Here is a 25,522-nt window from a genome sequence, read left to right as displayed (position 1 = left end):
CAGCTGGACATTTTTCAATATTATTGTAATATTTTCCTGCCTGCTGACCTGGCATCATGTACCAGTATGGAAAGAAGTGGCATCATGTACCAGTATGGAAAGAAGTGGCATCATCATGGACCATTATGGAAATAAGGCAATTGACAGCACTGTTTGTAGGCTTCAAATCAGAATTTCTGTCTCTACAAACAATCTTAAATGAGACTAAGGGATGACAAGGAATATTTGTACATCTAAAAATACCTTTGTCAAACCATTTAAAATTAACTACAGTGACAAAACAGTGACAAGTCACAGCACTTAAAGCATGCACTGTCCCTTTTACCTACAATCCTCTTATTGACTAATGTTATGCATCAGCTACCTAAATATGGATTATTTCCTAGGTTATTTCACAGTTCTGCCCATCTAGTTAACTTGCTCCTAATGCCTCAAACCAAACCCTTAAATATCTTTCAAAGATTTGAAGGCACTAACCTGGCAAACTTTGTCAAATCTGAGATTAGTTCTTCTTCAAAAGTGTTCAGTGCTGCAGTCCGGTAACTTTGACACAACTTTGTTGCTATGCAGACTGATAAAGACCTGTGCACTCAGACTGCAGGAAGTTGCATAACAATTAATGCAATCTGATTGGAAACTGGCATGTTTGCAAGTGCTTCCCAGTTATGCGTGCAGTCAGATGGTCAGTGAATGGACTGTAGGCAGTACATTTGTGAGCTGTCTGACACTACTATGAACCTAACAAATCCAATATTGTGATGCATGGAGAAACAATATAATACTATGTAATTTCAGGTTTGTTATTTTGATGCACAGTCTCTCACAACTGTAATATAAAAGATTTATCAATTTTCAGGACAACTAAGTTGGGGTTTGAAATACAACCTGGTCCAATCAGTATCTAAAATTACTAGAGTTGCTGAGGGAATAACCTCATCATATAGAGCAACAGAGAAAGCTTACTGGAGAACACTGCTTCATAAGTATATACATCTGGGACCCACTGCAACAGATCTAGGTGGGATTAGGAACATCAAATCAATTTCATTTGATTTTACATATTACCTAATGCAGAATATTTATTATTTTAAGCAACATTCAACAACAGCTCAAGCCAAGACAAGTCGAGAATATAAAGTAATTGTACTTTATTATCAAAATGTTATTTTGGGGGGAAATAATATACTGTAAAACTGAATACTTGCACTCTTTCCAAAGGGAAAAAGTCAGACCTTTTACTTTTTACAAATTTATTTAGACCTTGCAATGCGAAGTACACACTTCACCGATCATAAAAACAAAAAGAGACATTTCATCAGTAGAGTCTTTGACCTAAACCATTAGCCTTATGTCATTTAACTTTATAAATGACAGATGAACTTGACTTTTAGTTTGTTTCGTTTGGATTGACCTTATTTTTGTCTTGCACCTGAGCCTTCGGGTTTATGGGATGTGTCCATGCTTTTGTCCACTACCTTTAAGGTACTTCTATCCAAAATATAGGGGTAAAGAAACTCAATAGTTTAATGAAAAAAAAAGATCTGTGCATTTTGACAGGGTTTTTTTTTTTTTTTTTACAAACGTACTTTACTTTTACTTAACTAGACCAAACACCCTAATTCCAAAATCTTGTCCTTCAAAAACACATCATCCTACCAAACTGATTGACAGGCAAAGAGGAAGCTCTGATTGGTCACATTTTCTGATTTGCTACACAAGAGATGCTTTTCTGCTGTTTATAGACTCACACAACAGGTGTGATGTCTTAATTTGAGCACATTTTATGGGTGATTCCAATAGGTGTCCCTGCTGAGCTACAAGAGATCAGTTCTTTCCCAGCCTCAAGCTAGTTCATTAAGCACAGTGACTCATGTTTCAGCGCCTTTAAAGATTTATGACTGGAGAGAGGCCAATTCAACATGTGTAATGATGACATAAATTGTCGAAGCAAGATTAAAAACAATAAATGATGGCTTGGGCAGATCATCATAATCATTTGAAAACAGTTTCCAGCATTATCAAAAAAAAATAAAATAAAAATAAGCGAGCAGACAGCAAATCTATCCTTTGCAACCATACAACAGCTCTTCACCATTACTAAGCTACTGTTATGAGTAATAATTAACTATATTAAAATTCAAGAAAATCATAAACACCGAGAGCTCGGTTATTGCCAAATGCTCACGTCTAATAAGAAAATCCTCATTTTTTATGGTGCCAATGAATTTTAGTACTTTACGGCTCCATGGCTCTTGAATGTGCAGCTTCTCAGTTAGTCCTCAAAATCAGCTCCACTGGGAATTTAATCACTGATATTGATTCATAAGGAGCCAGATTGGATCATGTCATCAAGCTGCCGCCAGCAGTACAGTTTCACCGCAGTATAAAGAATGATCTAATGGAAAAATGTGTGCCGCGTGAAATCACGCTCAATAGCTGGTGTCTGCCTGATCGGGAAGCTGATTGAAATGAACGATGCTCATCACATGCCGTCTCAATACAAATCACCATCAGTGTGCCAGCACCGAGTAACCTACAGAATCAAGAGCTGTCAAGATACCAGCACAGTCAATCACTCAAGTCTTGGAGAAAAAGACCACAGTTTTAGCTTGATTTGAGTTCTTTTAAATAACCCAGATGAAAATGTGAGTTCTCATATTTAGCTGAAGTATTAACTTTGTCTTGGATGTTTTTCTCCATTCGTTTAGTTTAGAACTATAAAAGCAACTCAGATTTTTTGCTCTTGGAGGAATTAGATGAGAAATTGTTGTGTTTATTATATTGAGATCTCTGACTCTTATTGCAAACCTTGGTTTCTTTGAAAATCTGAGCAATTTGAGAAATTAAAGGAATAGTTCATCCAAAAAAAAAAAATAGCTGTTAATTTATTCACCCTCGTGACATTTGAGTTGTAGGTGATTTTTCTTTCTTGAGTAGAACAGTAAAAAAATAACAAAATAAAAACATTTTTGGGTGAACTATTCATAAGAATTCTTCTGCAACATCTGAGAAGGAGCATGCACTGCATGAACAGTTTGTCCATAACAAAAAAAAAACTTGCCACCATTTTACTCAATGTCATGTCTTTTGAAGCCTCCATGATGTCCATGAGTCATATGTGCCACATTTCTGAGGTGCAGTTTGTACTTTTTGGTGTTTGACAGCTCGACAATCTTCTAAACTTCTTTTATGTTCAAGAGAAGAAAGAAAGTCATACTGGAACAGCATGAGGGTGAGTAAATGACGACAAAATTATCACTAAAATTATCGCTACTAAACCCAGACAGTAGCTTATTTTCCAAACACTCAACTAATCAGGGAAGGAACAATCTTGAATTCATTTCAAACCTGTTTGGCTGGCGTTATTACATAATGAGGCTCTCCATTCCCTATTCACTCAGACCGTTAAACCACACAAAAACCTTTTCTACAGCGGTACGTGCGTCACTTCAGGTGATATAACGTCCATCACCTCCACACTCGTTTAGACGCCTGCATGTGCTTTGAGTTTCAGATCCGATGGTTTCTCTCAGTAGGGTGCACCCTCTAGGCAAAATAAGCCTTTTAAAAGTTCTAAAACCTGTCAGTTTTGAAACCAGACTTTGGTTTAAAAATGCAAAATCATTCATTTAATCAGAGTCTATGTGCCAAACCACCTCCACAATTTCATGTACAATCAGACCTAATCAAGACCACTTTGACACTGTTAAACGGACGCGTACTACTGGTGTTTAAACTACTGAAATCATACACTGATGGTCTCCTCCAAAAAAAATGAGAACAAACAATTGCCCAGAATTATTGCACATTTGGCTGTCTTTATATTGTTTTAATCAACGGATTGTACAGGTTCAAGTAGCAACAGGCTTCTTCACACAGCCTGCGCATATGCAGTTGGTGCTTTTGAAGCCTACTGACTGGTCACAAAAAATGGGAGGCACATGGATGTCAGTGCAGAGCCTCTTCGATGACGAATTTTACGTCACGCATACCATAGCGGACACTAGCGGACTCGTGGATGTGGAAAATATAACACAGGATTTAGTTTAATGGGGTTTTCACAAATTCCTTTTAAAGGCCGTGTTGCAAGGTTAATTTTATTACGAATTTGTGCAATTTGCTTGTTGGTAATACACATTTAAACTGTTATCCATTGTATTTTATGTTGTTGGGTATCACAAAACGGAATATAATACGAAAAAATAGGTACTATCTTGCAGCGGTCTCCTTTCCCCCACAATGCATTGCATCACGTCACGCTGGGGAGAGAATTTACCAAAGCCCGCCTTGAGAGCATTGAGAGTTACTAAGAGAGAGAGTAGTAGACGTGAGTATTCAGATTATAGATAAATACATAGATATATATATAGATAGATAGACTACATAGATAGTAGGGGTGCTCCGATCACGATCGGCCGATCGTTATGCGCATCTCGTCAGTAAAGCCGGTTCTCTAATCAGCGCTTAATTCCCTCAGGTGCGTGATTTCACATAGAGCAGCTGTTACTACACAGAGCCGTTGTTAATAGAGAAGATGCGCAAATCCACTTCATTTTCAGCGTTTTTTGGCGCATCTTCTCAGTTAACCACGGCTCTGTGTAGTAACAGCTGCTCTATGTGAAATCACGCACCTGATGGAATTAACCGCTGATTAGAAAACCGGCTTTACTGACGAGATGCGCATTAACGATCGGCCCATCGTGATCGGAGCACCTCTAATAGATAGACTACATAGATAGACAGACAGACAGACAGACAGATAGATAGATAGATAGATAGATAGATATCGACCAACAGCGACCCAAACGCACTCGCTTCCCTACAGCACAAGCTTTTCAGCGCAGTTTCCATGGGACAGCATCCACACACAAGCTCCTGTCAAACACAGTGACACACACGCGGCTACGTTTGCAACAACATTTCACTGGAGGAAGAGATAAACGCTTAGAAACGTCCATATAGCTAGCATGATGTCTTCTATTTCTAGATGACAAAGACAAAATTTACCAGTTCTACGACACTACTATGACAAAGGTTACCGATAATTATCTGAACTAACGTCATGATAATTGCCACTAGATATAAAGAAAAAAATGTTTTTTTTTTTCAATCGGTGCTACTCAATGACAGTAAAAAAAAAAAAAAAAATAATAATAATAATAATAATAATAATAATATATATATATATGTGTGTGTGTGTGTGTGTGTGTGTGTGTGTGTGTGTGTGTGTGTGTGTGTGTGTGTGTGTGTGTCGTTAATTGTGCACTGCTGCTCGTAAACTAGCTCCAGTGCTCATTGCTGCGATGCTAAATGATAGCAACTCACCAGGACACTTCACCAACTCCACTCATTCTCCTCGGCCCATGCATTACAGGCTTTGACGGACATCAGTTCTTGGCAATTCTTCATTTGCCCTCTCACGGCTGGCTCGATCGAAATTACACGGCTGTGGGTCATCATAGATGTTGGCTCTTGCCACCTCTTCCTCATCCCAGTAAGTCGCTATAGTTCTGATGCTGCGCACGTTCCAGGCAGGTTTTTGAGCTCGTAATCACTATTTCATATCACTACTAACGACTTTGTACCGTTCCAGGCAAGTTACACCAAACTTTCTGAGCGCAAGGAAGTGTAACTAGATTATTAATTTTATTGCAACGTTGCATTGACCTAAAATCATTTTTTCAATGTGTACCACTTGCATAAACACTGCATCCGTAGGCAGTATTATCCGTAGGGGCTGTCATTGTTGTTTCGCGTGCTGTGTGACCTCGCAACTCGGAGAACATCGATCTAGTACATGACACGAGTTAACAGGTGGGAAGTCACGGCTTTGATTGCCGTTCCAGTGCACTTCCACGGCCTTAAGGTTGGAAAAACACGGGTTACGGGTTGCCTGGAATGCGGCATCATACTAGACTGAGGCTACCCTTCCTCGACCTCTCCCCAACATGACGTCATCGCCGAGTTGCGTAAAAAAAACGTTTATACCAAAAACTTAAAAAAATAGGTCTTTAAGCCCATTTTTGAGACATTTTAAAAATGATACACATATCTTGAGTGATTTATGTACCCATTAATCAAAGTGGTGGTTAACCTGCAACATGGCCTTTAATATATAATTTGATCTAGGGATTCCAAAAAAAATACATGAAAACTTCAGATAATTTTTAAAAAATATAAAGACGGTTTCATCGGGCGCACGCGCCTGGCCCTAAGTTAACTTCCGGTCTGTGTTGTCTGGCTGCAGTGCCGTCTACAAATGCAGTTAAAGTTAAGGTGGGATGTGTTTCCCATACATTTATTTATTTGTGGAGACTCGCCACGATTTTAAAACTGATCGATTTACCAAAAGGCTTCGTTGAATAAACATAAGTACGTACTGCACGTTTAATAATAAATATTCCTTACATTTATATGTTTAAATATCGAAATGAGACACAGTGTTTTTATATCACTGTATTTATGGAAAACTTGCATGTTATATGCCTGATAAGGCAGAGTTTGGGAACGTATCTTTGCTTTGTTTATAGCTGTTACTGGGGAAACCTCTATTTCTCGCGCTTTAAAGCATCTCCTGCTGGCAAAGAATGTATTTGCATTTTCATTAAGTCCACCTGATTTGCGCAGCAAACATTTAGTTTGTTATCAAAAACAATTATCTACTCTAGAGGGACTTGGCTGTTGTTATTGATTCTATTTGGAAGTCTACCGGAAGTTAGGGCCACAAAAGCACGCATGCGCAGTAATGTTTGTTTATGTTGTTGCCGTTGAAACAGTCTATATAAAATAAGGCCTACAATGAAAAATCTAAATAAAGTAAACTTTTTTTGAAAATAATTAACAGAAATATAGATTTCACAAATACAGCAAAAATAAACAATTTTAAATGTTTAAAATAATAAACATTAAATTTAATAATTAAATATTCTATTTGTATTTAACAATATGTAACAATAGGTAAGACTCCAAGGAAAAAGTGTGGTTTATTTATCAGCATTAATAAAATAAAATGTAAAAAGCACGATAATATAAAAAAGTCAGCGGTATGACGCCAATAAATTCTATAATTCCAATGCCCAAATGTCAAAACCTGTAGGATTAAGCCGATAGACGAAGCCATCGGCGATGATAGACACCATGATATTGCGCCGGCAAATCACTGATTATAATAAGTTCTATTGAATTATCTATATATAATGAATCTCTATTATAGATCAGTGGTTCTATAGTATTTTGTCTGTAAAGTTAGCAGCAGCCAGCTAACTTTCTTGTGTATGAAATAAGAAAAGTCACAAACTTTTCTTCAAATTGCTACTAAATCACACATAATCACTGAAGTTGTCAGTTCCATATGCTAGAAAAAATTATGTTACATTTAATAAGAGTGGAATTAGGGGGTGTGCCCAAAGCGTGAATACTTAAAAGTGAAAAAAAACGAATGATTCCTAAGACTGTGTCTACACCTGATGCAAGCACCGAAATACTCTCAATGGATCTAACAGCACTGTTGAATCTGTGCAGTAACAGTGTTGCGAAATCAACTTTGGCTCCAGAGTAAAGCTGTTCTAAGCTCGGACAAGTTTGTTTGCGTCGTGATCCGAGCTGACAAACGGTTGGTGTTGTACAGCTGAAACTTAGCGTGGCTTAGTTTCGCTTTCATTTCGTTTGCCATTTGAAGTTTCTCAAATGCAACAAAAATGGAAGAGCTTATGAGTTGGTGGTCGCGCAAGTGTGACCACTCACAAAAAATAGTTGCACCGGCAGAAAAAGTGGTCACAAAATGTCTGTCTGGAGCCCTGCAGAGTGACTCGATATCAAAGATTAGGCTAATTGAAGTTGCAAATGATTAAATGGCCAGACGAACAATCTCTGTAGTCCCAATCCTAATGGATGATGGGTAAATCTGAAATAAACACGGAGTCTGATAACAGCAGCCTGCTAACCTCCAAAAAGAGTTTTTCTGTACAAAGACAGATCACTGTTCTGTGATGTGCTACAAAGCCCAATAATCTTGGCCTTAGTAACTGATCAGAGACAAATGAGACAAAGCTTTGATCTTTCTTCCAATCAGACATTTGACCTCACAATCCCACGACTCCTCCAACAGATGTCTTATGGACTATGCTTATTCTGTCTCCAGGAAACAACCCAGAATTCATCAGTGGAGCTCGACTGTCAAAACCGGATGCTTTATTTTGAAGAAAAAAATGCTGGAGAAACTGATGCAGGCTTTTCCATTCTGTGAAGCTAAAAAATGCAACTCCCTCTTGTACATGGCACCGGGTAATGATAGCTTTGTGGAACAATCTTCTCTGGATTGTAATCAATGCTTCAGGTTTTGTGTTTGAAACACGCCGGCTGCAACCAGACACAGAATAAACAATGTGAAATCACAGACACTAGCACCTCAAGACATTTGAAGAGAAAGTTTTTCACTGATAATTACTCCTGACAACACATGAAACGTCTGGGATATTTATCTGTGAGCGACTTGTTTACATATGTGGCATGCATGTGCATGTACTGGAATTAGACCGCTTGCAGATGCTACATGCAGTGTAGTAGTTATCATTATATACAAAACATTCTATTTGTCTGCAGCCAATAAAAAATAAAAATCTCCATCACTGTACTTGTGTAACAGCTAAGTGAGTTTTGTAAGCAATACTCTTAAACTGCATGGTAATTCATGCATTTCATGCATTCTTGGTTACACAGGAATGTCAAAGTGAAGCCAACACCTTTTACAAGCAATGCAGCAGTGTGTGTGAACCTTTTCTTTGGGTTAACAGTCCAAAGGGACCCTTCTTTACTGGCGTTAAATATACATTTCTTGTCCAACACTTTTGTAACTTCCAAATAACTTCCTTTTATTATACTAAATCACATATAATCTAAGTTCATCTACATTAAATAATACAAAACAAGAAAGATTTCTGTCAAAATGTCCAGGGAGACAGTACAAAGGGTATAAGATGCATGCAAACAGATCATAATGAAAGGTTTTGGAGACATCTTTGTGAAGAAAAAACACTCTTGCAATGGATCAATCAGGTATTTTTAAGAAGGTATTATATATTTACATAACATACACATGATACAGCAAGACACAAGTTGGAAAACTGCTCAGAATGCTGTAATTGCTTTAGTTTCATTCAAAGACTAACTGTTGCCATTTCACAATTTTCATGCTGATCTATAAGATCAGGGGAAAAGATTTTTCAGACAAAATTCAGACAAACATATTTGTTTTTCCCGAAAATATGCTAAATGCACAGTGTTGGAAGGCCAGGAATAGGGTTGGGAACCACAGGTAAAATAAAATTAAATAAATTACGTCTAAATGCTAATGATCACCAGCTCACAACAGTATCAAAGTACTGTACCTGTAATGATGCATCAAGATGTTTCTATATGTCCAAAGAACCGACTCAAGACCCAATACAGCCAAAAATAGTTCTTAAAGCAGAACTCAGAACCACTGCAGAATCTTCTTTCATTAAGTACTGTAGAAAATGAAGGCTCAGGTTTTAAGAAGCTTCTTAAGAAGCTTGCAGCAAATAGATCTTAAAAAGTCCATTGTTTAGTGTGAAGAACATTTTAATACTCTAAAGAACCTTCTTCCACTAAAAGGAACCCTTGGATGCATGGATATTAAAAGTTCTTCATGAAACCATCATGCCAATTAAAGAAAAAAAAAAAGTGTTTTATCTCAAGACCCCAAAAGACCTAAACAGCAAAGTGTAATTTGCCAAACATAACAACCACTAAGGAACCTTAGAGGACAACATCATTGCAAGCTAAGGCTTCTTTAAATTATGTACAAGTCCATCACTTTTTAGCTGATGTTACGTTTCAAGATACCAAGCCAACGCTGCACACTTCAATCGCTACCACAACAAGGAAACAAGATCCTTCAACAGCGACAGTCTCAACTTGCCTGTTGGAAGAGATTCAAATGTCAACATTCGAGAGACGAAAAAGACTGACAGTGAAGAAACTTACCTGTGTGCCTTCACCAATGTCCAATGAACTAGAAGAAACTTGTTTTCATCTACAAAAGACCGCTGGACATCTACAAGCATTGGCTTGTTACTCCAAGAAAAAGAACATGAACGAATCCTTGTGTGTTGGACGTAGTTATCAGCCCAATGCTTGGTTACACGCTGGTTTACAAAAATGAGACTGATTGCATGTGCAGCCAAATACACACCCACCACCCCCTTCCAAACCAGGCTCCAACTAGCTGAAGGAGAAGACAAGGCTGCGTGTGCAGCTCAGCTCAGGAAAACTCTGAACAACCTACTAAACCATTGACAATACACTCTATTCCCTCACAGCGTTCATTCACTCCATTGTTTATTCAAACGCAAGCAGCACCACACCTCTCTGAGGTTTAACCAGCCTGCAACACTTTTCAAGCGGTATTTGGATCACATGCCTCATCGATGAGGATTCAGAAGCCGAAGCAGTCAGGGAATCGGTTTGACAATGCTATCATTGAGCTTGGGAAGACTGAGGCCTCAAATTGTTTTTGTGGTCAGTGTAGTTTGAATGGCCGCTCCCTCATTCAAAGTTAGGAAAATCTCGAAGACCAGGGGCAGAGTTCAACAGAGCTGTCAATAAAACTTACAGTGAAGTCCGTGTTCAATGGCTACCTGACTGACTCTTCCAAAAAAAACGAAGGAATTTCATCAGACACAAGAACTAATGGAACAGAAAAAAAAACGGACAATCCAATGCTTATGAAATGATAGGGTATTAACCTGGCTTACAGAAACTTTTCAGTCAACCACTTCACAACACATGCAGTTGAACTTGAATTGAAATGACACAATTTTTTTTTTTAAAGACTACTTAAACACATTAAAATCAAAATATAACAAATATCATATAAAATAGAAAAATTTCAAAATATTTTTTTTACATATATATATATCATATAGAAACTTTTTTACAATGCTGATTATATGCAGCACATTCTGGGAAATTACACTTCCACCATGAAAGTTAATAAAACTGGTAAATATAAATAAAATAGCATGTAAAAGTTATAGCAAACACTCATTTGCCAGTGACCTTTATGCATGTACCCAGGAGTCATAAAAGAAGGACAAACAACACAGAACAACGTCCACGATGGAGGCTGTTTTCTAAACTCCCAAAATTGGCCAAATGTAGTGTTATGTGTTTCACACCTCACTGCGTTCGCTCATTTCCACTGAATCACATGTAATGGGACCACTAACAGCAAACAACAACATTGTGATACACAATTTGACTGGTCACAAAACCCATTATATTGATGCAGATCGGCCTAATTTGGTAAGAACATGAGTGCGGCCTGTCAGCTGATATCAGTATCTTGTCTTGGCTTAAAAGAATTGCAGTACTCACATGTATAATCTGGCCAAATAAGGTTCTTGCAAACAAACAAAGGAATGCAGCAAAGGAACTGGTCCTTGTTTAAATATTCTGCACACTATGATTGTGATCAATGCAAACCATGATGCAAAACAGGCTGCATGTCAGTGTTTAAGCAGCTGGTGTAAGCGTTACAGTAACCACTGCATGTTTAGAGTCCAAGAGCTGCAAGGAATGAAGTTATTTTTTGCAACAAAAAATAAAACTCTGTGCTCTTGCTTTTGAGCATCCCAGGGGATGAGCTACTGTAACCTCATTCATCTCATGAAACGACCAAAGAAGATGTGACTGTTTGCAACAAGGAAATGGGTTAAAAACAGCTTGTCAGGAAAAAAAAACAAATCTATGAGGGTCATCATGAACTTGTGCTGACGCGTTTCTGCTTATCCCAAAGAAAACAGTGACGAGCTTTGAGCGCCAGTGGGTGTTGTTTTTACGTGTCTGTAGCTCACAAAGGGTTCTGAAAGGCGTGAGAAAATGTGATATGTGCCGTGTACCATTGACATAGTGATTTCCCCTCTGACTCTTCAGAAAACTACAAATTCAATATAATAGCTCACTAAATTATAAGCAGAGGTCTGTTTTCTCTGAGCCCAAAGGCTTAAAGATATGAAAGTAGTATAATGTCAAAAGCAGTTATTGTTTACACAGTTTCTGTTTGTACAAAACAAAACAATTGGAGGGGAAATCTATTGTGTAAAGGCAATGTAAAAGTTTAGGAACCAGTTACATATTAAGTGCTAATTTGAATATTGTTTCTAAGGCCTTGACCTTAATGGATTCTCTTAAGAGTATGATGTGCTGGCCTTGCATTCAAGAATCTATCTGTTACAAATGGTGGATAACGTGATCAAAAAACTGTTTCCAAACAATCTCAAAGATCATGGCCACACATAAGAAGTCACCAAGAATATAATTGAAAAAGGTCATGTTAACCAATTTGTAGTCCACTTATAGCATTAGTCAAGGTTTCTTACATCAAAAACAGCCATAATTAGGTTTTTCATGATCATTTTCCACCTTGAATTTCAGACGTCATGAAATGTTTTGACATGCATTGATTCATGTTCAAGTAATTAAACCTGCAATTAATAGGCTGAGTCAACTAAGCCATTGTTGGATAATTTCCTCTGAAAGGTGCAAACTGCATCCTAAAACAGCTGCTGTGTCTCAGTCCATTCTATAGTTCGCTAGTCTTGATCTACTAAACATCGATTCAGGCCCATGATTACCTCACTTCCAGCTGTGAAAGTACAGTGCCAAACTCAACAAATAAGGATTTTTTAATGCTGGACCAAATTGGCTGCCACAAAAAAAGGATCAATTTTTGATTATAGCATTGAATTCTTTATGTGCTAGAGGAAAATGGCAGTTTTTCAGTGTTCTACACAAAAAAAAAAAGAATAGTTCTACATTAAAGAAAATCAACCATGCAATGCATTAAAAAGCAAATTAAAGGCATACAAATGAATGTACACGGTCAATGGTCTGAAATGTCCTGTGACAGGTTTTTAAACAGGCCCAAAAATTTCTCAGTGTCCATGTTCACTTGTTTTAATGAGCATTTGTGGAATTAAAAGGAAGCACAGTGCACTTCCAATGGATGACATTTTGGTCTGTGAAAAGACTAACTTAATTAACTAACGTTAATGTTAGAGAATTTAATAAGCCACGTCTAGAAAAAAAAACGCTCAATAAATGGCTTGAGTTTGGGGCAGGACAATTATGTAAGTAACATGAGAAATTTTTGAGATGGTGTTTGAAAACACTCATTATTTTTTCAGTTGTTTGGCTAGTTAGTACCACAGACTCCACACACTTCGGATTAAATGCTGTTTTACCGCTGCATACATAACACCTGAAATGACTGACCAACTGCTTCGTAAGTTCATTGATTAACATGGCTTACTCACGAGCTGTGGGGTCCAATATATCAATAATTGGCCATCGTTCATAAACGAGCTCCTCATGGCGGTTAGCAAAACAATCTAAATGTACCGGTCAAACTGAAAATGGGCGGAGCTTACCTGCCTTTACCTTGTCCGTAATGGTTTTAGTTTTAGCACTTCACTATATATTTTCATCTAAACATATAATAAGATCTATAAATATCATTATTCTCGAGATAATTGTTATTATTATTTTTTACGTAAAAGGCGTGGGCATATGGTATCCATTAACTTTTCTCAGCACTGGTTAGGGTCGATCACATCAGTTTATGAAGAGAAAATATTTTCATTTAATTTATCCATCCTTTAAGTTTACATTAATAGATGTATACTTTCTAGTGCAAATAAAAAAAATGTCAAATGAAAATAAAAAAAAAATAAAAAATATAGTCCAAAGGTGTATTAGGTTTTCTAAACGACTCTTTCGTGCGCACAACCTTGAGAAAATAAAAAAAATAACTTTATTTTTCCAATAAAACAGTTATCATCTATATCTTGTGTGCTCATCGTTCTGACAACGAAACAGAAGATTTCTGAAGGACCAGTTGTGCATCTTTAGTGCTTAATAATAAATAACATGTTGAAAACTATCCCTCTTCGTCAGCTCTGCTGGTGCCTCCCATAGACGGCGCCTCCAAAAGCGTCACGTAAGGCTTGACGTCAATGGTACCAAACGTCAATGACGTTTTAATGACATTTTCAAAAACACACTTCAAGACTGTTCCACCTTATTATCTTCATGTCCTCAATTTTTTTAATTATGTATTTGCCAATTTACGTGTGCTAAACATACACACAGCCACAGCTATGCATTCAGTCTGAATGGTAATTCTGTACGTCTCTTTCATTAGCACTAATGTAATGGTAAATTAGCTGAATGAGAAATGTCACTACTCACTACAATATTGCATAACTGCGCCTGCTTTTCCATTATAAATCTGTACATGTGAAGCATATAATCACAGCTTACCTGAATGTTACAATGCCAGTCGTCTTCGTTATGTAGACTGAAAATTAATATTTATTCATAGTGATTTAATGCTCGTTTCGCCTGCAGACAGCATTGATTGTTGTACAGCACAGAAGAGCTTTTGTTTGTCAGACTGAATCATTGAACTTAGTGTGATGAATGGCTGGCAAAACTCCAGTTTGGTGCAAATATTGATCCATATGCTCACTGATACTATTACTGAACATGCTATGATACATGTAGTCATGCTGTGCAGGTCACAGTCTGAGTTCCCAGATACAGGAGCAGTTCATGATGATGATAATATGCACAAATATACATATATATATATATATATATATATATATATATATATATATATATATATATGATATTATTAATATTATACATAAATTAATTTCTGAACTTATTCGTTTTTTTATTTTCTTTGTATGTATGGATTACTTGGATTGTTACCGACATCTGGTGAAAATTTTATGAAAACATTACCTTTAATCTTTATAAATATATTTACTGAGAAATATGGTGATGTGTTCTATACTTATTTTACCCCATATATTTATATATATATATATATATATATATATATATATATATATATATATATATATATATATATATATATATATATACATATATATATATATATATATAAAATCTTATTATTTAATAGTTTTATTTATATTTTAAATTGCCTTTTTATTTTTATACTTTCAGTTTTTTTGTAATTTTGTGTTTTGTCATATTTATACGTTTTTTTATATGCTGTACAGGATTTATTTATTTTTATTTGTTTATTTATTTATTGATAGTCAGTAAATAACAACTTAAACTACATGAAAATAGAAAAGAAATATAAGTGATGCCTTAGAAACTACTTAGAAACTTTTATTTATTTATATTCAATTTATTTCAGCATTATTTTATGTTTTTAGTCAATAATAACTTAACTGAAATAAAATATAGGTCTATTGTCATTTATAAAATATAATTTTTTAAAAAGTTACAGGGACAGCATTAAATTTTCAACTTTAAAAAAAAAAGACAAAACACGTTATAATTTGTAGAAAATGTAGAAAGTAAAGTAAAGTAAAAACTGCATCAAAATATTAATAAATTCTATAATAGTATTTTGCTGATACTAAAATAACACTGATTTGTATCACTAATAAGTGACATAGAGAAATATATTTTAGATATCATGATGTTTTATGTTATTGCTTATTTTAATTGTGATAAGCCATTTAGATAAACCTTTTAAATAAAACATTCATGCTCCTGTATTTACTCACTGTTAAAAGCAAAACTACATCCATAAAATGTCATAATGCCTTTAAAGGAGTCTTTTGACCTTTGACTGCACAGAACTTTAGTTCTGTATAGAACGACTTTTTGTAGTGAATGTTGAAACTGTTTCTCCTGAGCTTCTGCACTGTATTCCCATGCTCTGCTATATTTAAACTCCAGCATCTCTCTCTTGTCTCCAGCTGAGCTTCAGATATTGATCACTTGCTAGAAAGGGAAGTGACCTTCAAAAACTCCATCTACAACTCAGCGGATGATTCAGTGCCTTTGAACAGGTTGCTTAAAGAGATGTAATTAATGCAAAAACCTGCGTGCAGACAGCATTTGATTACCTGGAATAGACCAGGGGAGCCCGAGGCCTGCTGGGACATTTCTGCCCGATCAAGGTCTGTTTCAACTCTGACACACATCACAGAGAGTTCACAGCATGCATGTGTTTTGTTTATGTCAGTTGACTGGCTCGTGAAGGAAGCAATATTGTATCCATGCAATATTTTATGAAATTGCATGGATAATTATGTTCATTTGTGAGCATAATTACCACCGGTTTCATTTGATTTATTTGTAGCTGGAGTACAATTGCATCTTCCTTTAGACGTAATTAGCAGCGTGTGGATTTAGCAGGTATTATGCTTCTGACGACGGCATTTCAGGCCATATTTACACCAGGATGTGTGCACTACATGAAGAAATAAGCTATTAGGGTTTAATTTCCATGTCTTTGGCAGCAAGCCTCTTTGTGGCTGAATAAATGGCACACAGCAGAAGATATGTTTGAGGTGTATTATAGGAGACTTGAAAGAAGGGTCTAGTAATAGTGTCTAGCTGTTTGAAGCACTAGGTTCATACAATATCATATACCACTGTGCACACAAGAGTGAACAATGTTCGACACGTCATTGCAATGACCTTCTAAATCATGTTTCAGTTCAGTTCAGTTTAAGTGTTGTTGGCGTGATAATTGGCATATAGCATTAACATTATTTTTCTATATGCAAAATGCTTATAAAGATAATAATAAAAAGAACAATGAAAGAGGAAAAGGAAAAAAGTTTAATCTTTTAAAATTATCATCTTAATTTATTTATTTAATTCCATCATGCAAGGTTTGTGCTGAAAATACAGCATGTTCCCAATAGTTTTTTTTTTTTTTAAGAGATTGATTGTAAGTTCTCTACTGACCTCTTGAGTAAGAAAGCTGAAGTACACCTCTTAATATATACATTTCAAAAACTAGCTTTAGGCTAATTTCATAACTTTGCTCCTGACCACTAAAACAAGGAAATATTTGACTTTACCTGTACAGAAAAATACTGTAAGATTTTTGCAGTGTACATTACTTTACAGTCATGACTATTTGAATTTAAAACATTTAACACCATAATTTGACTGTAAATACCATTTTAGATCAGCAGAAACCCGGTTTGTGCCTTTCAGTTATTGGTTTATGTTTAGCATGTCTGTCAGCTTGAAATACTAGGCTATGTAATCAGGTTGAAGAAATAAAAGAAACTGCAACATCATGTAATAATATACATTTATTTTTTTCCAATTCCATATTTGTGATCACAGTGTAGACGTCCAAATCAGTAACAATAACTCCAGAATTTGTACAAAATCAAAACACTGGGGACACAACTTTGAAAAAGTGATACTTTTGAATGACACGGACACTGAATTCGATCCAGCATTGGATTACAATTAAAATCAGTTACTTTTAAAACACATACAACCATGTAAAAGCTGCCAGCTGAATCCAGTTTACAGCAAACATCAGTGAAGATTTAAACAGTCTCTTTTGAACGATATACTTACAGTACCATGACAGAATCGATCACAATCAGTTATAAATATTCAAGTGATAAAATGTGAAGGTTTTCTTTAGTGCTACGTGACATGATCAGACAGGACTACTTTTATACCAAATAAGATAGAAAGAAAGAACAAACCAAAAGAACCAAAGAGACATGGACTAGAGTATCACATACAAAGCTACAAACCAGTGAAAACAGAGAACACTGAAGTATAAAAACACAAAAGACAGACAGAAATATAGCATAGCCTGTAGTGCGTCAGTGCTTGCTGTCACTGACATCTACCTATAGTTCATCGTTTCCCAAGAATAAAATAGAGTTTTCAAAAGCCATTTTCTGGTGACCGGCACATATTTCCTCTGACTTATTATCAATGACAGCATCATTTTACATCTGTTAGACAACACCTGCAGCTGGAGGTAAAATTAAACCAATAACACCTTGTTAAAAATAGAACGCAACTGATTGTGAATGTTGCAGATTATTTACATCAAACAAATAAAATCAACAAGCACTACGGAGGCCCTCTGGGTGTGTTTCTGGTTATAACATTATAACACTATAACACTAAACGTAATACATGAAAACCAAGCTTCTGAACTACATTTCTGAAATATTATGTCTAAATGAAGTATTATTTAATAAAAATATGCACTCATTTGAATAACTTCCAAAATAGAAACTCTTGTAAATTTTTTCTATTTTTTGACATGTTAAAGGTTTTTATAGAAGGGATTTTAGATTTCTAATTTTATCACTCCATAAATCAGAAAATACTATCAACAACACCCAGACTAAACCCATGCCATCACAGATACGTCCTGTAATTGAAATCTACAGACGGAAATAGATACATTAATAAAATAGCCCAAAATCTCAAAACTGGTCCGTGCATGTGTTTGCCTGTAGTGTCTAGCTTTTTAAAGGGATTTCAATGCACAGCATCATACTTTATTTAATCCATCTGATCACTGAAGAGGTGAATTTAGTGTTATTTCAATTCAGGATTCAGTAACATCTCTCCTTGATAATAATACCTAACACAGTCGCCCCGCTCTGAGCGCTGACTCAAGCCCGAAAGCTCCAGCTCCTCTGGAAGGGCTGGAAGGGTTTCTTCAGCGTGAGGAACATCAGCTGAGGTTTGAGTCTCTGGGGTCTCTCTGGGAAAATCGCTGCCTCGCTTTCAGTGGTAGGAAAGCGTCTGCGGTAGATGTCAGGATGAGATCTCTGGAACTGGGGATAATAAACAGTGTGTCTCAGCTTTCAATGTTTCTGTAACACATCAGCCTTTTAGAACAAAATCTAGTTGACATTTAAAGGAAAAATCTGTCTAACACAATTCAATCTCTATAAAGGCTGTAGACAGAACTCAATTCAATCACACCATTATATTTGTGATAAATCTACTGTAAATACACATTTCACAATTTTCATGACAGATACCGTATTTTTCGCACTATAAGGCGCACAGGATTATAAGGCACACCTTTAATGACCTATTTTAGAACTGTTTTCATATATAGGGTGCACCTGATTATAAGGCACATAGAATAGAAGATACTGCTGTCAAACTTTGACTGGGATTGCGTTATGCATCCACTAGATGGAGCTGTGCTAAAGGGAATGGCGCCAAATTATAAGGCACACTGTCGTTTTTTGAGAAAATTAAAGGCTTTTAAGTGCGCCTTATAGTGCAGAAAATACGGTACTCCTTTAGCCCAAGGGCCCTATTTTAACGATCTAAATGCAATATGTGAAGCGCACGGCACAGGTGCACTCAGGGTGTGTCCAAATCTATTTTTTTCGCATGGTTTAAACCGGTTGTCCCTAATCTCCCATGAGTAATGGGTGTTTTTTGGGCATAATGTGCAATAAACCATTCAGAGTCTCATCTTCCATTCCCTTTAAGAGCCTTTAATATATATATTTATTTATTTAACCTACAAAAAATTATTATGCATTGCAATCCTTTAATTTTTAATATTTGGCATATTTGTGTGCTGCTGTGTAATAAGCAGCATGTACGCTCTTTAAATAATAAAGATAAAACATTGCGCCAGACTTTAGACCAGGTTTGAGTCGGTCTATGGCGCAGTCTGTTTTCAGCTCATTAAAATAGCAATGAGCCTGAACACACCTCTTTTTTAGACCAGCACGCACGTGGGCACAAAAATGAGCGCAAATGCATTTGCTAATTATGCGACATGGCGCTGGATGGGAAAATGCATTGCGCCAGGTGTATGATATGGGCCCTAAGTCTCTAACCTGCTTCAGCTTCTTCTTCTTGTCTTTAATGGACATGTTCTTGTCTTGTAAGATGTTCTCCAGTAGTGCCACAATGGCTCCTTGAGATCCAGAGACCCTCTGATGCTCAAACTCCTCGCTGCTGATCTGTCTGCAGAACGAGTGAGGCGGAGACGCCATGGTGGTGTCTGTGTCTGCACCCGCATATTTTATCTTGAAAAAAAAAAATCATGCGAGGGGATCAGAATTTGGGGTGAGAAAGAGATGTCCAAAACTCATTAACTTCACAACAGAAAATGGCTTTTTAACAAATTTTGCATTTGGTTGTCTTAAATACTTGACTTTGATTTAAAAGAAAAAAAAAAACAGGAGAAATAAGTCTTACACAAAAAAAAAAAAACAATAGGAAATGAAAACTTGCTGAAAACTTCCTCACCTTCAGGCCATTCAAGATGTAGATGACTTTGTTTTTTGTTTCTTCAGAACAGATTTTAAGTAGTTTAGTATTCCATCACTGTCTCAACAATGGGTGATCTGCACTGAATGGGTGCCGTCAGAATGAGTCAAGTGAATACAGTCCAAAACAGTTCTAAACAAATATGTCAGTGCATTTTGATATGAGAGGAAAGTACAGGATGGACTTTTTCATTGGATGAAGCGTTATTATGGATTATGGACTTGTGGCCTGCCAGCAGTAATGGTTTGAACTTAAAAACATCTTGATAATGAATTTGTTTCTTACAAATATGCAGCTTTTCACTTCATAACACATCAACTGATGGACTGCAATGGTATGGATTACTTGTGAACTATTGTGATGTTTTTCTCAGCTGTTTGGACTTTCATTCTGACGGCACCCAATCACTGCAGAGGATCCATTGCCGAGCAAGTAATGTAATGCAACATTTCTCCAACCCCCCAAGAACTCTGAGGGTGAGTAAATATTCAGCAAATTTTTACTGATTGTTCATGTGTTCACAACTAATATTAACAGAACTTTTGATCTTAATGTATAAATGAATGTAGAAAACAATATTAAAGTTCATAAACACTATGTAAATATTATTCATTGTTACTTGATGTTAACTAACGTAGTTAACTCGTGTTATCAAATGAAAACCTATTGTAAAGTGTTAAGAAAATTTCCTGGTCCTAGTGTGCACGGTGATAATATTTTATCATAATTTGTATTTTAACTGCCCTGATATAACAAAGACCATATTAGTGGAAAAGAAAAATATCAAACCAATAATATCACAACCTATTTTCCACAATACAATCAAATGTATATTAATACACATACGTACAATTTGTTGTGGTTGCAGTTTCTCGATATAGTCAATCACTTATCAAGCATTTAATGAATGCCATGGGATGCAGACCTGAGCTCTTCTGAGGTGAGACAGATGCTCCTCGACAGATTTGCGCAGGTTGGACGGCACCTTCAGCACACTGTCGTGGTTGTCAATCATAAACATGACCAGCTTGGTGGCCAACAGCTCATCCAAGTCCACCTCATCGGCAGATCCCAGAATGCACCGGGAGAAGGTCTGGACCATCTGCACAGGGAGCGAAGGCAGCCACAAGAGACAGACAGTGTGAAAGCTTCTCATAGAATCTACTGAACACAGAGCTGAATTATAAATAAACTATGACGGTCAAAGACTATCAGAGATTTCATCTATCTGAGGAGGTGAGTGAATTACCAGGGTACGAGCTCCTATGGTGTCATTCAGAGCGGGGAGTGAGGGGTTGGCACAGACTTTAGCCATCAGACGCATTAACAGCTGCAGTTTACGACGGTTGGCTGGAGGCAGCAGGAGACAGCAGACCTGCAGCGCTTCAACCGCAACCGACTGCAGAAGCCCTGCGGGAGGAGAACAGTTACAAGGACACTCATGCTCCCAAAAGCTACATTTATTTGAGCTGACATTTAGATCACAAACACAGCAATATTGTGAAATTATTTTATTTAAAATAACCGTTTTATATTTGATTATATATTTAAAAATGCTGAATTTTCATCATTAAATATTTTTTTGATCACTCATCATGTGAATAGCTTGTGCATCACTCACCCAAAATACTGACAAATATTTCATACAGATGGAAAGTCAAAAGCGGCTCTCTCAATCTCTGAAAATGTTCTGCTACTGTCCTGAAGACGTCTCTCTCGAACCCTGGATACATGGGCTGCCTGATGTCATTCCCATTGGGCCCTAAAAATGAGTTCAAAGATGTAGAAAATGTAATACACAATTAAAGACTATAATGTATGCATACAGACATCATATTTAATTATATATTAATTTACAAAAAAGCATTTTGGCAACCTACAGAAAGGCTAAAAAAAACAACTTTATTGCATGGCAAAATAGTTATTTATGGTGATTATTAACAACATATTTAATTATCCATTAAACACTGAATCAGTGTGACAGCAGATGATCGGTCACTCACAGTTTGCCAGGCATTTCATTGCAGATAACACCCAGTGAGGCAAGTCCTCTACAGAAAATACAACACACAGAAAGAGATCCATCAGAAATGATCTGGAAGAAGTTTTCATGTGTTAAAAAATAACCTGTACTCACCTGCTTTGTTCTTCAGCACCACAATCCCCTGCTTATTAACACCAAAGACATTGTGAACGATGTGCTTGGGGCTCAGAAGTTTGGCATCTAATACCCCATCCAGAGTCTGGAGACCCAAAACAGTCTGTAAACTAACACGAGAGTTCATTTTAAAAACAGATCTCTTTTTCTGAGCAGGATTAGAGCTTCTGTTGATGCTTACTGTGTTAGTGTCATTGACTTCCATATCTGGTCCACGTGTTTCGGGGATAATTCTCTCCTCCGGATTAAACGGCATTCAGGAACCTCACCAATGGCGATGCTGTGCCTCTTGTTCCACGACTCGGAATTCTAGATCCAAATATATAAGAATTCGAAAACACTTAAGTCTTTGTCAAAAGTTTGGAAACATTATGAATTGTAAATGTTTATTTTTAATAAATCTCTTATGCTCATGGTGGCTGCATATATGACCAAAATTCAGTAATACTGTAAAATATTATTACAATTTGAAATAAATGTTTTCTATTGTAATATATGTTCAAATTTAATTTATTCCTGTGACTTTCCAGCTTCATTTCGCCAATCTTCAGTGTCACATGATCCCTAAGAAATCACTGTAATATACAGATTTGCTGCTCGAAAACATTTCTTGTTATTATCAATGTTGAAAACATTTGTGCTACTTGTTTTATTGTATTTTTGAGCACATACTGTAAATGCAGCCTTGGTGAGCAGAAGAGAATTCATGCTCAGTATAAGGTCTCACATTGTAAACAGCACCAGAAAGGATATATTTTTAGGGAAGGCAAGTTTATTTATATAGCACATTTCATACACAATGGTAATTCAAAGTGCTTTACATAAAAGAAAAGTAAAATAATCATGAAGGAAAATAATAGCAAAAATAAAACAAGCAATTTTAAAACTTTGAAAATGATTTAAAAATTGACTTATTTTAAATTAATTTAATCTTCATTTCCACAGCCAAGTGTTCTCTTACCATAAGAGGCTTCACTGGGATCTTCTCCGGCACGGATATCTCCTCAAAGTCATCCCAGCGTGGGATTCTGGGAACTGAGCTCTGATCTCTGGGAGGACGCACAGGAACGGGCTTCAGAGGGGATTGTGGGGGAAATCTAAAATATTGAAAGCATTTATCATTATTTTGAAAAACTTTTTTTTATTATTATAACACAACATATATACTTTTGTTTGCATATAGTGATTTATACAATACTGATTGTTCCAAAGCAGCCTCACATTAATAAAGAGAAAAATAAAAGTGACAATGTTGCAAATGTAATTTTTGAAAGATAGTTAAGAAAGCACCTGTATAAATGTCCACTGTCCTCAAAATCCTCTTTACCAAATCGTCCTTTGACGTCCTCGATGACATGGTTTTTGAGGAACTTTCGGAGTAACTGTAGTGTTTGGTAGCGCGTCACCTCCGGTCCGAAGTTCTGGTTTTGTCTGAGCAGCTCGTGGAGGAAGTCGACAGCCTCGGTTCCTGTAAAACTGCGGTCATAACTCCTGAAATGAGCCCAGTGACGTCTGACTGGCATTCCACCACGGAAGAGCCTGATGGTCTCATTCCACTGGAAAAAAACAAACATCTGAATTTACCACTAATGTGGTTTTAATGGCAAACTGTTGAGAGGTGGTGAATTTATATTGTCACAATGTTGTTTATCTTAATTATGTATCTTCTGTTCTGCATTTAGAAATGCAAATTAAATGCTAGTAAGGTGTCTACTTTAATGTTTCAAATAACTTTGAAAATAAAATGTCAAAATATGGATGAACATTTTTTGTAGTGGTCATCAGATATATTTAAGTCAAAATGAAACAAACTTATTCTTAACTGTACTTATTAAAACAGGAAAAAAATAATAATAAGTGATCACACTAAATTGCATTGTAGTTTAAATTATTAAAAACTTCTTGCTGACAAATGGATAAAACCCAAGCTAGTAGTTTGAAGGATAGTGGCAAAGATTTAAAAATGACAATGCATTCGTTTTGGGAGGCTATATATAAAAATGCATGCATGATCATTTCTTGCTCATAAAATATCAAATTAAACAACATATTCTATATGTATGGGAAAACACAAACACATAAAAAAAGTGTATGAATATATACACTTTATGCGTGTGTGTTTTCCCATATATATATTAAATTAAATGTATGTATGTGTATATATATATATATATATATATATATATATATATGTGTGTGTAAAATTAAATTTATGTGTGTGTATTTATTTATAAAATTACATTTATGCATTTAGCAGACGCTTTTATGCAAAGCGACTTACAGTGCATTCAGGCTATGAAATTTTACACATGTTCCCGGGCAATCGAACCCCCAACCTGGCGCTTGATAGCATACACACACACACACACACACACACAGCTGTATTTAACTTTAAAATTTTTGATGTTTAAACTTCTTTGATCCCTACACCAAATCTATTATCAATTATTTTATTAGTAACATCGATGAAGTAACTGGTATGTTGATGGGAACTGCAGATTATATAATTTTCCCTCAAGGATCAATAAAGTGCATCTAAAAGATAAAAGTTGTTTCTAGATGTTTTCTGAATGTTACAGGTTTTCCGCTGTCTGGTGAATTCAGGTAAACTATTTTCTCTTCAATTTGTCTCAGTTCGGCCAAATTAAAGCCATGGGCAAAATGATGATATTGTTAGTGGTTACCTTGACTACTTTAACAATCAGTCACAGACCAAAGAAACAACATTTCTAATGGTGGCTCGTTTGTTTGGGAGTACCGTTAAAATAAGCATAAAACACGTAATGTATTCAACGCTTTAAATGTAACGTACCATGTAGACATACTGATGTGCGACAACATAATTAAAATACACATATTTTGTACGGTTTGGAGAAAAATTGATGTAAACACTAAATCAGCTCACGTGAGCTGCTCAACCAACGCGTGAAAACATCCAGCTATCTTTTTCTTATGTAACTTACTTACCAATTTCGTCGCCCTATAAGGTCCAGGTCCAATCATTTTACCATCCATTTCAGCCATATCAATTTGTATTAGCCTATATTCCTATTAATTATCCATTTAAGTTACGGTGTTTATCTCCGTAAACATCTCCACGCCAGTTACTTCCCTTAGTTTTAAAAAGAGACACGTTCCTGCTAATAATGCGATTGGCGCACGAAATCAGTCACGTGACGCTGCGGATTTACCAAATATGGG

The 25,522-nt window shown here is 36.2% G+C and overlaps 2 protein-coding genes across 4 annotated transcripts in view; both read right to left on the bottom strand.

Annotated features, from left to right (window-relative positions):
- Window positions 1–13,412, bottom strand: part of LOC127966884 (cAMP-specific 3',5'-cyclic phosphodiesterase 4D) — a 222,559-nt gene extending 209,147 nt beyond the window's left edge. For 2 of the 3 annotated variants that reach the window (XM_052568210.1, XM_052568212.1), the window contains exon 1: window positions 13,338–13,412. In XM_052568210.1, coding sequence (XP_052424170.1) covers window positions 13,338–13,394 — 57 coding nt within the window. In that variant the 5' untranslated portion in view covers window positions 13,395–13,412. The remainder of the gene's footprint in view (window positions 1–13,337) is intronic. The other variant, XM_052568211.1, reaches the window with a different exon arrangement.
- Window positions 13,413–17,171: 3,759 nt separating this feature from the next.
- Window positions 17,172–25,485, bottom strand: depdc1b (DEP domain containing 1B). Its single transcript, XM_052568088.1, has 11 exons — window positions 25,289–25,485; window positions 23,612–23,877; window positions 23,283–23,418; window positions 22,503–22,630; window positions 22,301–22,431; window positions 22,167–22,214; window positions 21,785–21,925; window positions 21,413–21,573; window positions 21,089–21,265; window positions 19,728–19,919; window positions 17,172–18,695 (listed from the first exon to the last, which is right to left on the bottom strand). Exons 1-11 carry the CDS (start codon window positions 25,343–25,345, stop codon window positions 18,531–18,533), a joined length of 1,602 nt encoding a protein of 533 aa, XP_052424048.1. The 5' UTR covers window positions 25,346–25,485; the 3' UTR covers window positions 17,172–18,530.
- Window positions 25,486–25,522: the final 37 nt, after the last annotated feature.

The sequence above is a fragment of the Carassius gibelio genome, chromosome B10, assembly GCF_023724105.1.
Source record: "Carassius gibelio isolate Cgi1373 ecotype wild population from Czech Republic chromosome B10, carGib1.2-hapl.c, whole genome shotgun sequence".
In the NCBI taxonomy this organism is placed as follows: domain Eukaryota; kingdom Metazoa; phylum Chordata; class Actinopteri; order Cypriniformes; family Cyprinidae; genus Carassius; species Carassius gibelio.
Note: the sequence above shows the minus strand (reverse complement) of the source record. Positions and strands in the feature narration are given on the sequence as shown.